This window comes from Homalodisca vitripennis, chromosome 6, assembly GCF_021130785.1.
Source record: "Homalodisca vitripennis isolate AUS2020 chromosome 6, UT_GWSS_2.1, whole genome shotgun sequence".
Classification (NCBI taxonomy): Eukaryota; Metazoa; Arthropoda; class Insecta; order Hemiptera; family Cicadellidae; genus Homalodisca; species Homalodisca vitripennis.
The window spans coordinates 166,491,407-166,503,424 of record NC_060212.1 but is presented as its reverse complement, the minus strand read 5'-3'; the positions used below and the strand labels follow the sequence as shown (position 1 = coordinate 166,503,424).

General features: G+C 31.9%; 1 protein-coding gene across 1 annotated transcript; it reads left to right on the top strand.

Annotated features, from left to right (window-relative positions):
- The first annotated feature begins 7,778 nt into the window (after positions 1-7,778).
- On the top strand, positions 7,779-8,711 carry LOC124365633. Its single transcript, XM_046821625.1, has one exon. It carries the CDS (start codon positions 7,779-7,781, stop codon positions 8,709-8,711), a length of 933 nt encoding a protein of 310 aa, XP_046677581.1.
- The last annotated feature ends 3,307 nt before the right edge of the window (positions 8,712-12,018 follow it).

The window sequence follows — 12,018 nt, the reverse complement described above, 5'->3', positions numbered from 1 at the left end:
TTTGTACATTATAGTGTAAAAAAATGTTTCTGCCTCTTTGATGAACTTCAGCTGAAAGTATTAACAGCTGTTACGTATCAGTTCAGCTTGTATTACTTGTCGAAGGGCAATCTGCCGGGTCAAAGGTAAAACATTCCAAAATCAAAAACAATTTTAGACATAAAATATTAATTAAGTATACAATTTAAATGAGACCGAATTGTTGATCTAAACCTTTCTCGTATCCAACTGAAGACAAACAACAAATTTCATTAAAATCGCTCCAGCAATTTAGGAGGAGTTCAGTGACATACAAATGCACAAAAGAATTTATATATATATATATATATACACACAAAAAAAAATATATAAAATAAAAATATACATGTCTAAAAGGTTTACTAACATTTTGTAAAATGGACATTATATTATTATGATAATGGCAAATCACTCTTGGATAGAGGCAAAGTAATAATTATTAGTTAAAAGTATGAATAAGTATGGATTGTTATTGTTTTAATTTCAAACTCCATTTATATATAAAGAAAAAGGTTATACGAAATATTCATTTAAGTTACCTGAACAGACGTGAAACATATGGAACCCGTCAATAGACAAAAAAAATACAGTCCAAAGTACCAAGTTATTCGTAGCGGATGTCATTGGCTCATTCGATTTGATATAGTAAGGCATGTTAGTAACAAGACTGCAGAACCGGTAGATTAGCAACAATAACACTTGCTTGCCAAGATCCTTGTTAATGGTATTTAGAAGGCGAGTCTGCTCCAATAACACTGTGCAGAAGGTCTCCAGACAGAGATAGAGACTACACCAAGTGCGAGAGTAGCGCTCCCAGGCTCTCCGAGTGTCCAAGACTGCCAGACCACACAAATAATACAAGGAGCTGAGGGTCAAGCATAGTCTATAAGGAAACTGTGAAGTGTAGAAAATGCAGATGTACCGTAAGAGGTGTTTCAGAAAACTTGATACATAGCTCTGTGGAGGATTTATTGCATTCAAATGTAGAGCTACGAATAGTAAAGTCGTCAGTGTAGCGAAGAAAGTAGGATTAGCTCTTTGAATCTGTAACTGATTAGGAAGTTGAGTCACTGTTTTCCTCAACTTTCCTGTTGTTTAAAAAATGTTTATAACTATTTTACAACCAAATATTAGTCCCCACAACACCAACGCTAAGTCGACAGTCATGAAAAAGGTATAGTGTACGTAAACCAAATAATTCCCTTCCGAAAAATACACAACAACGATTGCTTGAACACAAGTAAAAATTGAACATTGTATGAGGGTGGAACACAAAGGTACTAGAGCGATCTTAAAGTCAAGTTTGTCTGAGTCTTCCGTTAGAATATGGTTTGCGGTGAAATGGCCGAGGATGTAGTTTAAAAACATAAAATACCGAAAGAACTTGTAGTCACTAGTTGGGTCCATTGTAGTTCTGTCAACATTTTCAACGTTGGTAGTGACGTTATTTCTTATCCTGCTTCATTTATAAAGTATGGCTATTAAATGCTCTACAACCGACTAATTTATCACTTTCCATGCCATGTCTTTGTTGATGCAATAATGATATAGTTTAGTGATGTAATAATGATACAATCGTCTTATCCTCAAAGAAACAAAAAATAACGTTTAATATACACCTTTATCTTTTAATCACCAACTTATTTAATTCCATAAAAGGAAAATATCAATAATAACACCATAATCGTTAAAAATGTATTATCGTTAACAATGATTGTAAAAACTTCGCATTAAATTTTCTCTACATATCCCTGCATTACATTAATTAGAATAGCATTGTTTAATAAATACGAATAGGCTATTTATGCTTTTCTTTAAATTCTCAGTCTTAATAATATCAAACAATTGTAAGTGAAAGACGAATTACAAAATATATTTCCATTCATATCAAATAGCTTTAAAATGTTTTTTAAACTAATATAGTTTCATAAAATTTATTGCGATGTTTATTGTGTTTTTTATAACATTCCTGAGTGGACTTTTCTTAGCATATACTTTTCAATTTATAAATCAGGTAAAATAACTTACATGATTGTACAAAAACTTATTTTAATTTTTGTATATAGCACATATTTTAAATGCTACTTTTGTTATCAATTTAAAATTTAAAATGATCAAATGAAATTTGTTATGCACAGATATTATTGTTCCAAATGAAAAGTGAATTTAAATTATTTATTTATGAGAACAAACAGCTGTTTACAAATTGTGATGCATCAAAGAATGTAATGTAAAACGTATTAGTATAGAAGAAACTAATATACGTAGCAACTCGAAATGTTTATTTCCTCGAAACTTACATGGAGTTTTGTACATTGATTCTATAATAGATACATTATTAATAAGGTAAGTTGTTAATATCGCTAAATGTATTGGATTTAGATTGGCAATACTTAACTTTGTATCTTAATGACACGGTGTATCGTTCAGTAATAACACGTAAATATTTAGCTGACTATTTCTTTAATAAAACATGTAAATATTGAATATTATGGAATATAATTGTTGAATTATAACATTTTAATTCTCAATACTTAACAAAAAGCGAAATTCTAAAAAATAAAAAATAAAATTTCTATTTGAGAAACAAAAACATAAAATACATTAATGTGGGTACAGTCCCAGGGTGTATAGAGCAAACTACACGATGGAAACTCGCCAACAATAGACTTGTGAGATGAAACAAACAATTTTAGAGTTCCTAGCAATGAAAACTCGGTATACAAGTTTACGTAAAAGTTTGACTACAATAGTACCATAAATAAAACCAACAAGTACCACTTTTAGATGTAAAAGTGTAATTATGGCTTGCCACGTTACAGCCAAAATAGAGTTATAATGGGCTTATATGATATATTGAGGGCTGGGCTTGGTGGTTTCAAAAAATTCTTTAAAATTTTCGCTAAGAAATGTATAAGTTAATAAAATGTTTTATTTACTTTTCTTCACTTCGATGTCGACTCACCGTGGCATCAGCACCTTTGCTACACATTGCAAGTATAGTAACAACAAGATCACTCAAGAATATATAACAACATAAATATTATAGGTCTATAACACGAATACTGAAAGTACTCAATATCGAAAAAGAACTCACTTAAAACAAAATCACGTTGATATTAACCATTTATCGAGACAAAGTATTATCACTTCAACGTGGTCTAGTCTGAAGGATATCACCTCAATCTTTATTAATCTGTCATATATAGAATATCATCATGGATGAGTTACTTCATAGTTACAACTTTACTTTATATAACATTCAAAATAGTAGACTTGCATGAAACGGCAAACTTATAATACGAAACATGTAAAGTTTACTTACAGCCAGGGTGCGCAAGGGTTGTTCAGCAACAAAATTCTTGAGTAAGAAGTATAAGAATGAAGCAATTACTACGCTTACTAATTGGGTTATTATTACACCAAGAATTTAGTAAATCGAAGAAAAATTTAATTATTATTGTATAACAGTTTCCTACATAATAAAATAATTAAAACTCCATAATGTGATAATATTCACTAATACTCAACCTCAGTGTTTCCAATTTCAAATTTAAGCTTCTTGCCAAATGGCAAGTTTACTTTCTAGATATCAGATGAAGGCATATAGTTAGATAGAAATAACCTTTTTTATGCCCTTGAGTACTGTATATATTACAAAATACAATTTTTGTTTTATGGCATGAGATTTTTACTACAATTATTTTGTATGGTTCTAATTTTATTTAATAGTGTATGTTTCTACTATTTTTATAGTTAGAAATTGGAGATTGTAATATTATTTTGGAATTCGGCATCTTGGAAATTTGAAATTTTCAAAACGAAAAACATCCGATTTCATGCAATCTTATTTTTAATTGTTTGCGGTTGGTAAATATTAATATTTGTTAATACCAAAAAATGTCATTGAGATTGAGCAGAGGTTTGAGTAAATTTAAAAGATTTGTTTCATGACGTCTAATAACTATAATGACAGTTACCAATGATAGGGGGAGTGGCAGTAATTGCGCTTCGCTTTTATCAGTGACTGTGTAACCTGACATTGACCGAACGTTCAGATCACTGTGTGGACATAACAATATAAACTTTGATAATAGTTCGATTATAACTCAATTAAGAGTTATTTAGTGGTTAATATTATTTGATGTTGAGTATCATAATCATATGTACCTTTAAATTAGGTTCTTAACAGGAATGCTCAATGTTAAAGCTGTGGATTGACAATTATTTATAGAAGGACACAATTCCATAGAAGCAATTGAATTATTTTAAAAAGGGTGTCGAATAACAGTACATTTCAAATCCATTGACGCCAGAACTACGAATGAGTTAGTGTTTTTAGCCCACTGATTTGTTGTTATAAAATGCTGTATGGTGTTTTGTTTGTACCTAGTGTATTCATACAGCTCCATGGCAGAAAAATAACGAATGCCAATTTTAAAACGTTATATAAACACGAATTTGTTTACTGCAATAACTTTCTTTGATTTTGTATTTATAACATTTGTATAAACAATAAGTTATATATTAATCATATTTATTATATAACAAATAGCAATGTTTATGGGACCAATATGAAAGGCCCAGACCTTCCATACACTGGGGACTGCTAGAGTCCATTACCTACCAGATGGTGGAATTTTAAAAGCTGGTGTAAATACCATCGGTCGTAATCTCCCTATTGCAGGGATCTGCAGACTATCGTCTGCAAGAAGCAGTATCTACCAGATTACGGCATCTCTCAAATGTATCTGCATGATTGTGTCCGTTATCTTCCTGGGGCTTAGAGCTGCATGGAGCCTAAACCCACCAAATGGCGGAATTTCTCTAATAACAGGACCTGCTAATTTGCCGCTCTCAGTGGCAAATACCTACTAGAGACTGAGTCCCAAATAAGAGTACCTGGCTATGTCCAATATCTCCCTGGAGCTGGGTGCTCATATAGGCTGAGAGCATTTAGGAATCATAATCTTCCGTAGCCTAGAAGCTAGCTAGCTGTTAGAGTCTACATTTGTTACTATAAAATGCGTACAAAGTCGAGTTGCGTGTAAATTGAGTTTAGAGTTTACATATTTTACATAAAAATTTAGTTGTAAAGATACTGAATTTTTTAACTTATACATCAACAGGAAAGTAATTGAAAAATATTTATAGAAAAAATCACTTAAAAATATTTAAAATGGATTAAAAAAATAAATAATGTGTTTTCACCTTTAATTTATATTGGAATTATTTTTATATTTATTTAGAACTAGCGGTTCACACGCTTTTTGTAAGCTTTGCCCGTGCATGAGCACTTCTGGTTCAGTAAGTTATATTTCCAACGCCGATGTAGAGTTTGTCTTGATGCCACGATCAAGAAAAGTGTACGTTTATAGTCATTATACAATTACATGTACTTTATTCTAAAGTGGTCTAACACTCAAGCTTTATGTTCAACGAAAAATGTATTTTAAATACAAATATACATCACAACTTAGCGCCTTCAAACACTGTTTGGCTATTTAATATACGTAACTGTCGTAAATTGCAGTTTATAGTGTGCAGACGTTTTGAAAACTTGTATCTTTTGCAGCCCCGCCTGGTGGGGAATTCCATCAATAGGCATGGCATACAAACCTTCTCCGTGGAAACATACATATACATAAAAATTTTCATAATAATCAATATATTTTACGATTCCATAAAGGACAAAAACACTAACATTAATTTTATATACATAGATGTGGAGAAGAAATCACAAAATCTAAAATTTAATTTTAACTGAGTGTCTTACAGGTAGTAAATCACATTTACTCTTTCAGGTTAAAACAGTTACTATCCATTGTTTTGTCAACATTGGAACGATGAGAAAGATTAGGTGAAAAGAGAACTCGGAAACCGGATGTAACAGCTGACTCTAGAGGATATTGCGCCTCTGCTCTGGTGGAGACGTCAACTTGTTGCTTGGCGTCAATGCAGTGTACATTCTTTACACTTAATTTCTCAAAACTACCTTTTTATCACTAAATTATACTCTGATTGGAAATCAATATTATTCATTAAAACTATAGTGAAGTAATAAATATATTACCTATAATGTAACTGTATTAATAAATTATACACAGAGAATAAAATTCATTTTACTCTTTTCCACTTTGGAATCCTGTCTCCAGATTTCATGACTAAAATGTAGTACTAAGAACCATTACCTGACGGAAAAAATAAAACGAAAAACATGAGACAAGTACTCTAAACTAATTATGCATTCCAAAACTGCTTTTCACTATGTTAGTTTCCTGGTCTGTGGCCTCTTAATTAATAGCCCTCTATGACTAAACCATATCTTTTCCTCCGCTGCAGGACAACCTCTGCCTTTTCATTCATACGATTAGTTAATTGGTTCACCACTGAACTTTCGCAAGGCTGAATTTCATCCTTACAGGTTGCAAAATACACATTTATCAGTTTTATTTTACAGAATATAAAAGTGTTTCTTAAATACTTATAAAAATAATCTTGACTAATAATTATACATTTCGCATATTGCTACGTTTATGCAAACAACTTTTGGTACAGGAATTTAGTAGCCAACACATTTGGTTTAGTAGTAGAAGGTTGTAAAATATTTGAAATTTAATTTTAATGGACTATGCATAAAATGTAATGCAGCTAATTTTTTTAGTACTATTGTTAGTTAATTTATATAGTGTACTAATAGTTAACAGCGATTTTGCGGACAACTTCATCGTGAAAAATACTTACATACAGCATGGGAATATTCAATTTTAAAAAATCTAATTATTCTTGTGATGTGTATTAGTTACTGATAGTCCAAACTCCTCATCTATTTTAGATTTAATGTTAAATGTTTAGTGTTAAGGCCTCGATGTCGAAGAGTAAAACTGATTTTATAATTCTCTTTGAAATAATTCAAATTTCTTCGCACATTCTATGATACTTTTAACAACATTATGTAACATATAACTAATATTTTATAGATATTCTTGTATTAAGACATTTAAAATTAATTTACAGTAAAGAATGTTGTTTTGATTAAATATTATAAATTGTACGTACTATCTACAAATTTATATTCGATTGAAATAAAATAATTGTCTGTACGGTACTTTAAAATTGTTAAACATAATTTAAAGACATAAATCAGATTGTTTACTTTTATATAAATATCTTTTTTTATGTCTTATTGCTCTACATAAATTGTTATTTATTCAGTGACAATTTTATTGCATATATTGGACGAAATGGTTTTAAAAATAAAACTGCATTTCTTTAAGAAACTATTGTAAACTCTCTCATAATATATATACAAATTTAGTACTTATATTCATTCCATAATGTCTGCACTACATTTAAAACCTTACAATCCATATTTACATAATTGTTTTATATAATATCGGTCCTCATAGTTTACTTTTTTACTCTTCTCATTCACTGTTTTACCATTTTGTACCATTTAGTTAGCTCAGTTTCTGCTTGAGTTATTTATCTTCTTTTGTAATGTATTGCTTTTTCGTTATGTGACTTGTATTATTTTTATTTATTTATACTGTTGTATGTAATTTTTATATTTTAATTATAAAGTTTTTTTTATATTTTTGATTAAAAATAATTCGATCTATTAATTGAAAATTTCAACAATTTATTTGCCAGGGAATATATAAAGAAAACAACAAACAAATAAAAAAAAATTGTACACAGAATTATTAAACTGTTACACTTTAGATATTTTAAATAACTAATAATTTTAAATAGGAAAAATGACTGATTGTGGTCGCTGTGTGAGACCGATCCCTAAAACTGGGAAAAATGCTCCTAAGGTGGATTGTGCTGAATGTAAATTGTCATTTCATGGAAAATGTGTCGATCTTACACCTGACGACATTCAGTATTACGTCGAGAACAATACCGTATGGAGGTGTGAAGCTTGCGCCAAGGAACGACGTAAGAGCATGGCCCTTGAGTCATCTATGACCTCTACCATTACCAAAGAGGATGTTTTTAATCTAGTATCGGAATTGAGAAAGGACCTGAGAGGAGTTGAAGCTGGACTGGGCAAATCGATCAACACTGCCTTTGAAGAGTTAAAAGAGACTAAAGGCCTGGTTAGTAAACAAGGAGAGGAAATGTCAGCACTCTTAGAACTTGTAAACAAACTCTCCACGGAAAACGCTGCCCTCAGGAATAAGGTCGCTATGCTCGAGAGCCGTATGGACGACATCGAACAGTATTCCAGGAGGGATACTATCGAGATACACGGTATCCCGGCTGATAGAGGAGAACAGATCGTCGAGGTGGTGAAAACAGTGGGGCGAGCCTTGGACCTGACGATAGATGAAAATATGATCAGTGCTTGCCATAGACTGCGAAACAGGGAAGGATCTGGCAAGCCCCCTGGAATTATAGTGAAGATGACCCGACGCATGGATGCTGAGGCTGTCCTCCAAAAAAGGCGAGTGAAGCGTAATTTAAATACGCACGATATAGGCCTAACTGCAAGTCCTGCGATGCCTATATATATTAATGAAAGCCTGAGCCCTGGACGACGCCGACTTCTGAACGCAGCCCGGGAAAAGAAAAGTGAAAAACATTACACGTATCTATGGATCAGAGGAGGCAAGATATTAATGAGGAAGGCGGAGGGCGAACCTGTGAAAGTTGTAACTTCGCTGGCGGACCTAGATAAATTGTGAACTACAGTTTGTGGAAATGAGGTTAGAAAATTGTATATTTAGGCTAGTATTAGTTATCAATCCGACACTTTTTTGTTGTTGTGAAATATTAATAACACTAATAGTATAGTAGTTTTAAATCAAAATATTAGAAGCGTAAGGCAGAATTTCAATTTATTTTTAAGTGAATTAGAATCTGCTCGATTATTTCCTGATATAATAGTTTGAACTGAGACATGGATTAGTAAAGCTGAATTAAATTATTATAAAGTTTCTGGCTACAATGCTTTTGCTAATTGTAATGAGGAGTACAGGGCGGGAGGTACCATAGTGTACGTCCGCGACTGTTATCAGTGTAGCGGTGTGAGTGAGAGAGATGATATTAGATCAGCTGATGTTCTGCAGCTAGACGTCAGAGTCAGTGACCTTGAGCGCTTTACACTGATCGCAGTCTACCGTCTCCACTCTGCCTTGCGCTCCGCATTCATTGATGATATTGAGGATGTATTAACGGGTCTAGGAAATCGTAATATTGTTTTGGTAGGTGATATGAATTTAGATATATTGAGTCAGTCAGCTGAGAGCGATAATTATTTGAGCCTTTTGAGCAGCAAGGGAATGTTAAATTTAGTTAATGAACCCACTAGAATTAAAGGAAATTCGTCTACATGTTTAGATCATGTTTTTGTACGGTTCTTTAAAAAGGGCAATCTTCAGTTTGACTTCAAAGCTAATGTTTTCCATTATAATTTAACTGATCATTCTACTGTTCTGTTTTCAATTCACTTTTGCAATCCAATAATTAAAGATACTGAAGAGTACTATAGCCAGATTGATTTGGAAAAACTTACTGCTGAACTTATTAATGTAGATTGGGCTTGTGTATATGAAAAAAATACTGTGTCTGATGCTTTCCAATGCTTTATTGATGTATTAGAACTAAGTATAGGTAAATGCAAGTTTGATGTACGTTCAAATAAAAGTAAACAGGTGCATAAATTAAAACCTTGGACTACTGACAGGCTATCATTTAAGCTTCAAAAATTTACAAGTTATTGATGAAAAATCCAAATAATGTAAAACTTAAACAGTATTACACTAATTTTCGAAATCAATTAAATTTAGAATTAAAAAGTTCAAAGGATTCATTTTTTAGAGATAGGTCGTTGGGGAATCTTGTATTATACACGAACCTAAACTTATCGCCAATGAATTCAATTCACATTTTTTAAATGCCCCTCGGAAATTGAGAGGTCAAATAGATCAATCGAATCTAGCGCAGCACACGGTTTTCGACAACGTATTCAATCAACGCATCAATCTTAAATCTTTTTTTATGCAACCTATTTTAAGTGAGGATGTTTCTTCATTTATTTCTAGTCTGAAAAACAACAAATCACCAGGATTTGACAAGGTCAGTCCAACGATGATAAAAAAAATAGCTCCCAGTATTATTCCGATATTAACATATCTCTATAACTTCAGTCTTATGACAGGGGAATTTCCTAGATGCTTAAAAAGTGCAATAGTAGTTCCAATCTTCAAACGTGGGGTCCCTACACAGCCAAACTGTTACCGACCAATTTCTTTGCTCTCAGTTTTTTCAAAAATATTGGAAAAGGTTGTTAAAAAGCAGTTACTTTCATTTCTTAATAAAAACAAATTCTTTAGTAATAATCAGTTTGGGTTTCGAGAGGGTATGTCTACTGAGGATGCCTTACTTTCATTCATGGAATCAGTTTACGAGCCAATTAATAATAGTAAAAAGGTATCTGCATTGTTCATTGATATTACAAAAGCTTTCGACACGATTGATCATGAAATTTTACTTCATAAGTTATGGCTGGCTGGTATTAGAGGTTTACCACTTGACTGGTTTTCTAGTTATCTCACGGGGAGAGAACAAAGGGTAAACATTGGTGGCGTCATGGGAGATCCAGGGAAAATTGAATTTGGTGTTCCGCAGGGTTCTGTTTTGGGACCAATACTTTTTTTAATTTATGTCAATGATCTTTGTAATGGTTGTTTTAATGGTAAATTGGTTGCGTTTGCCGATGACACTGCTTTTGTTTATACAAACCATGACTTAAATTCGCTTTACCAATCAATGTCAAAAGATTTATTTTTCCTAAGGTTATGGTTTGACAAAAACTTTATGATATTAAGCGAAAAAACTAAGTTCATGTTATTCAGTCTGAGATTCGACTCCAAATTTCATTTCCCACTTAAATTTCATGAAACTAAATGCCTTGTTCCGCTTGTTCCTGATTGTGACTGTTTGGAATTACAGCAAGTCAATAATATGAAATATTTAGGTTTAATCATTGATTATCAATTGACCTGGAAAAACCATATTTCAAAATTAAAAAAGAGCTTTATTTCAGTTTGAGAAAGTTTTACCTATTAAATCAGTTGTGTGGGTCTAACAAAATTTTAGTCAATGTATATCACGCTCTTGTAGGATCCAGGATAAGCTATGGTATCACATGCTGGGGTGGGACATACAGTACTACCTTATATCCGATAGTAATTTTTCAAAAAAGATTCATCAGACTTATTTCGAAAAAGACAAGGTTTGAACATACTTGGCCACTGTTTGTTGAGATGAAAATTCTTCCTCTACGGTATTTATACATTTTTAAAGTCCTAAAAATGTTTTACATTAGAAGCTCTGCTTTTTCAATAACAAGACATCCTAGTTACAATCTTAGGCGGTACCAAGTCGTTAGTGTGCCTAAATCAAATTTAAATATACATCAAATATTTTACAGTAGTTTTGCACCACGATTATTTAACATAATTAGTTATAAAATTGGCGACTTCACAACACAGAGAGAGTTTTTGAAAAAATTGAAAAAATGGCTTTTTGAACAAGAAGCTGTCGATAAAATATTAAAAATAGTAAAGTAGGTTGAGTCTTGAACATTTTGAATCGCTTGCACTTACTTCTTGCCTGAATTTCCTATGTGTTTTTGGTACATCTATTTGTTTGCTTACTGGTATTTGTCACTATCTCTTTAGTGTCTTTTTATTTCTTTGAATTGTAAATATAATTACTTGGTATGTTGGTGAAGGAGATTTTTACCATTGAAGTTACAAAGAAATAATTTCCATTCAATGGCACAGTATGTTTTTTAATCAATCTCTTTTTCATACATAATTTTTAAACTATGTGTTACGTTTCGCTGCTAGCCGTTTCATTCTTTTTGTTTAAAACAAGTGATGGAGATCCCAGCTCAGGCTTTGCCTAGGGGATTCCTATTTATTTTGCCTTATATTTATTTATATTGTTATTGTGTTAATTTATTCTACCTTTTTATTGTTATAT

Coding starts and splice junctions, on each gene's coding strand:
- LOC124365633 (XM_046821625.1), top strand. CDS start 7,779: ATGACTGATTGTGGTCGCTGTGTGAGACCGATCCCTAAAACTGGGAAA.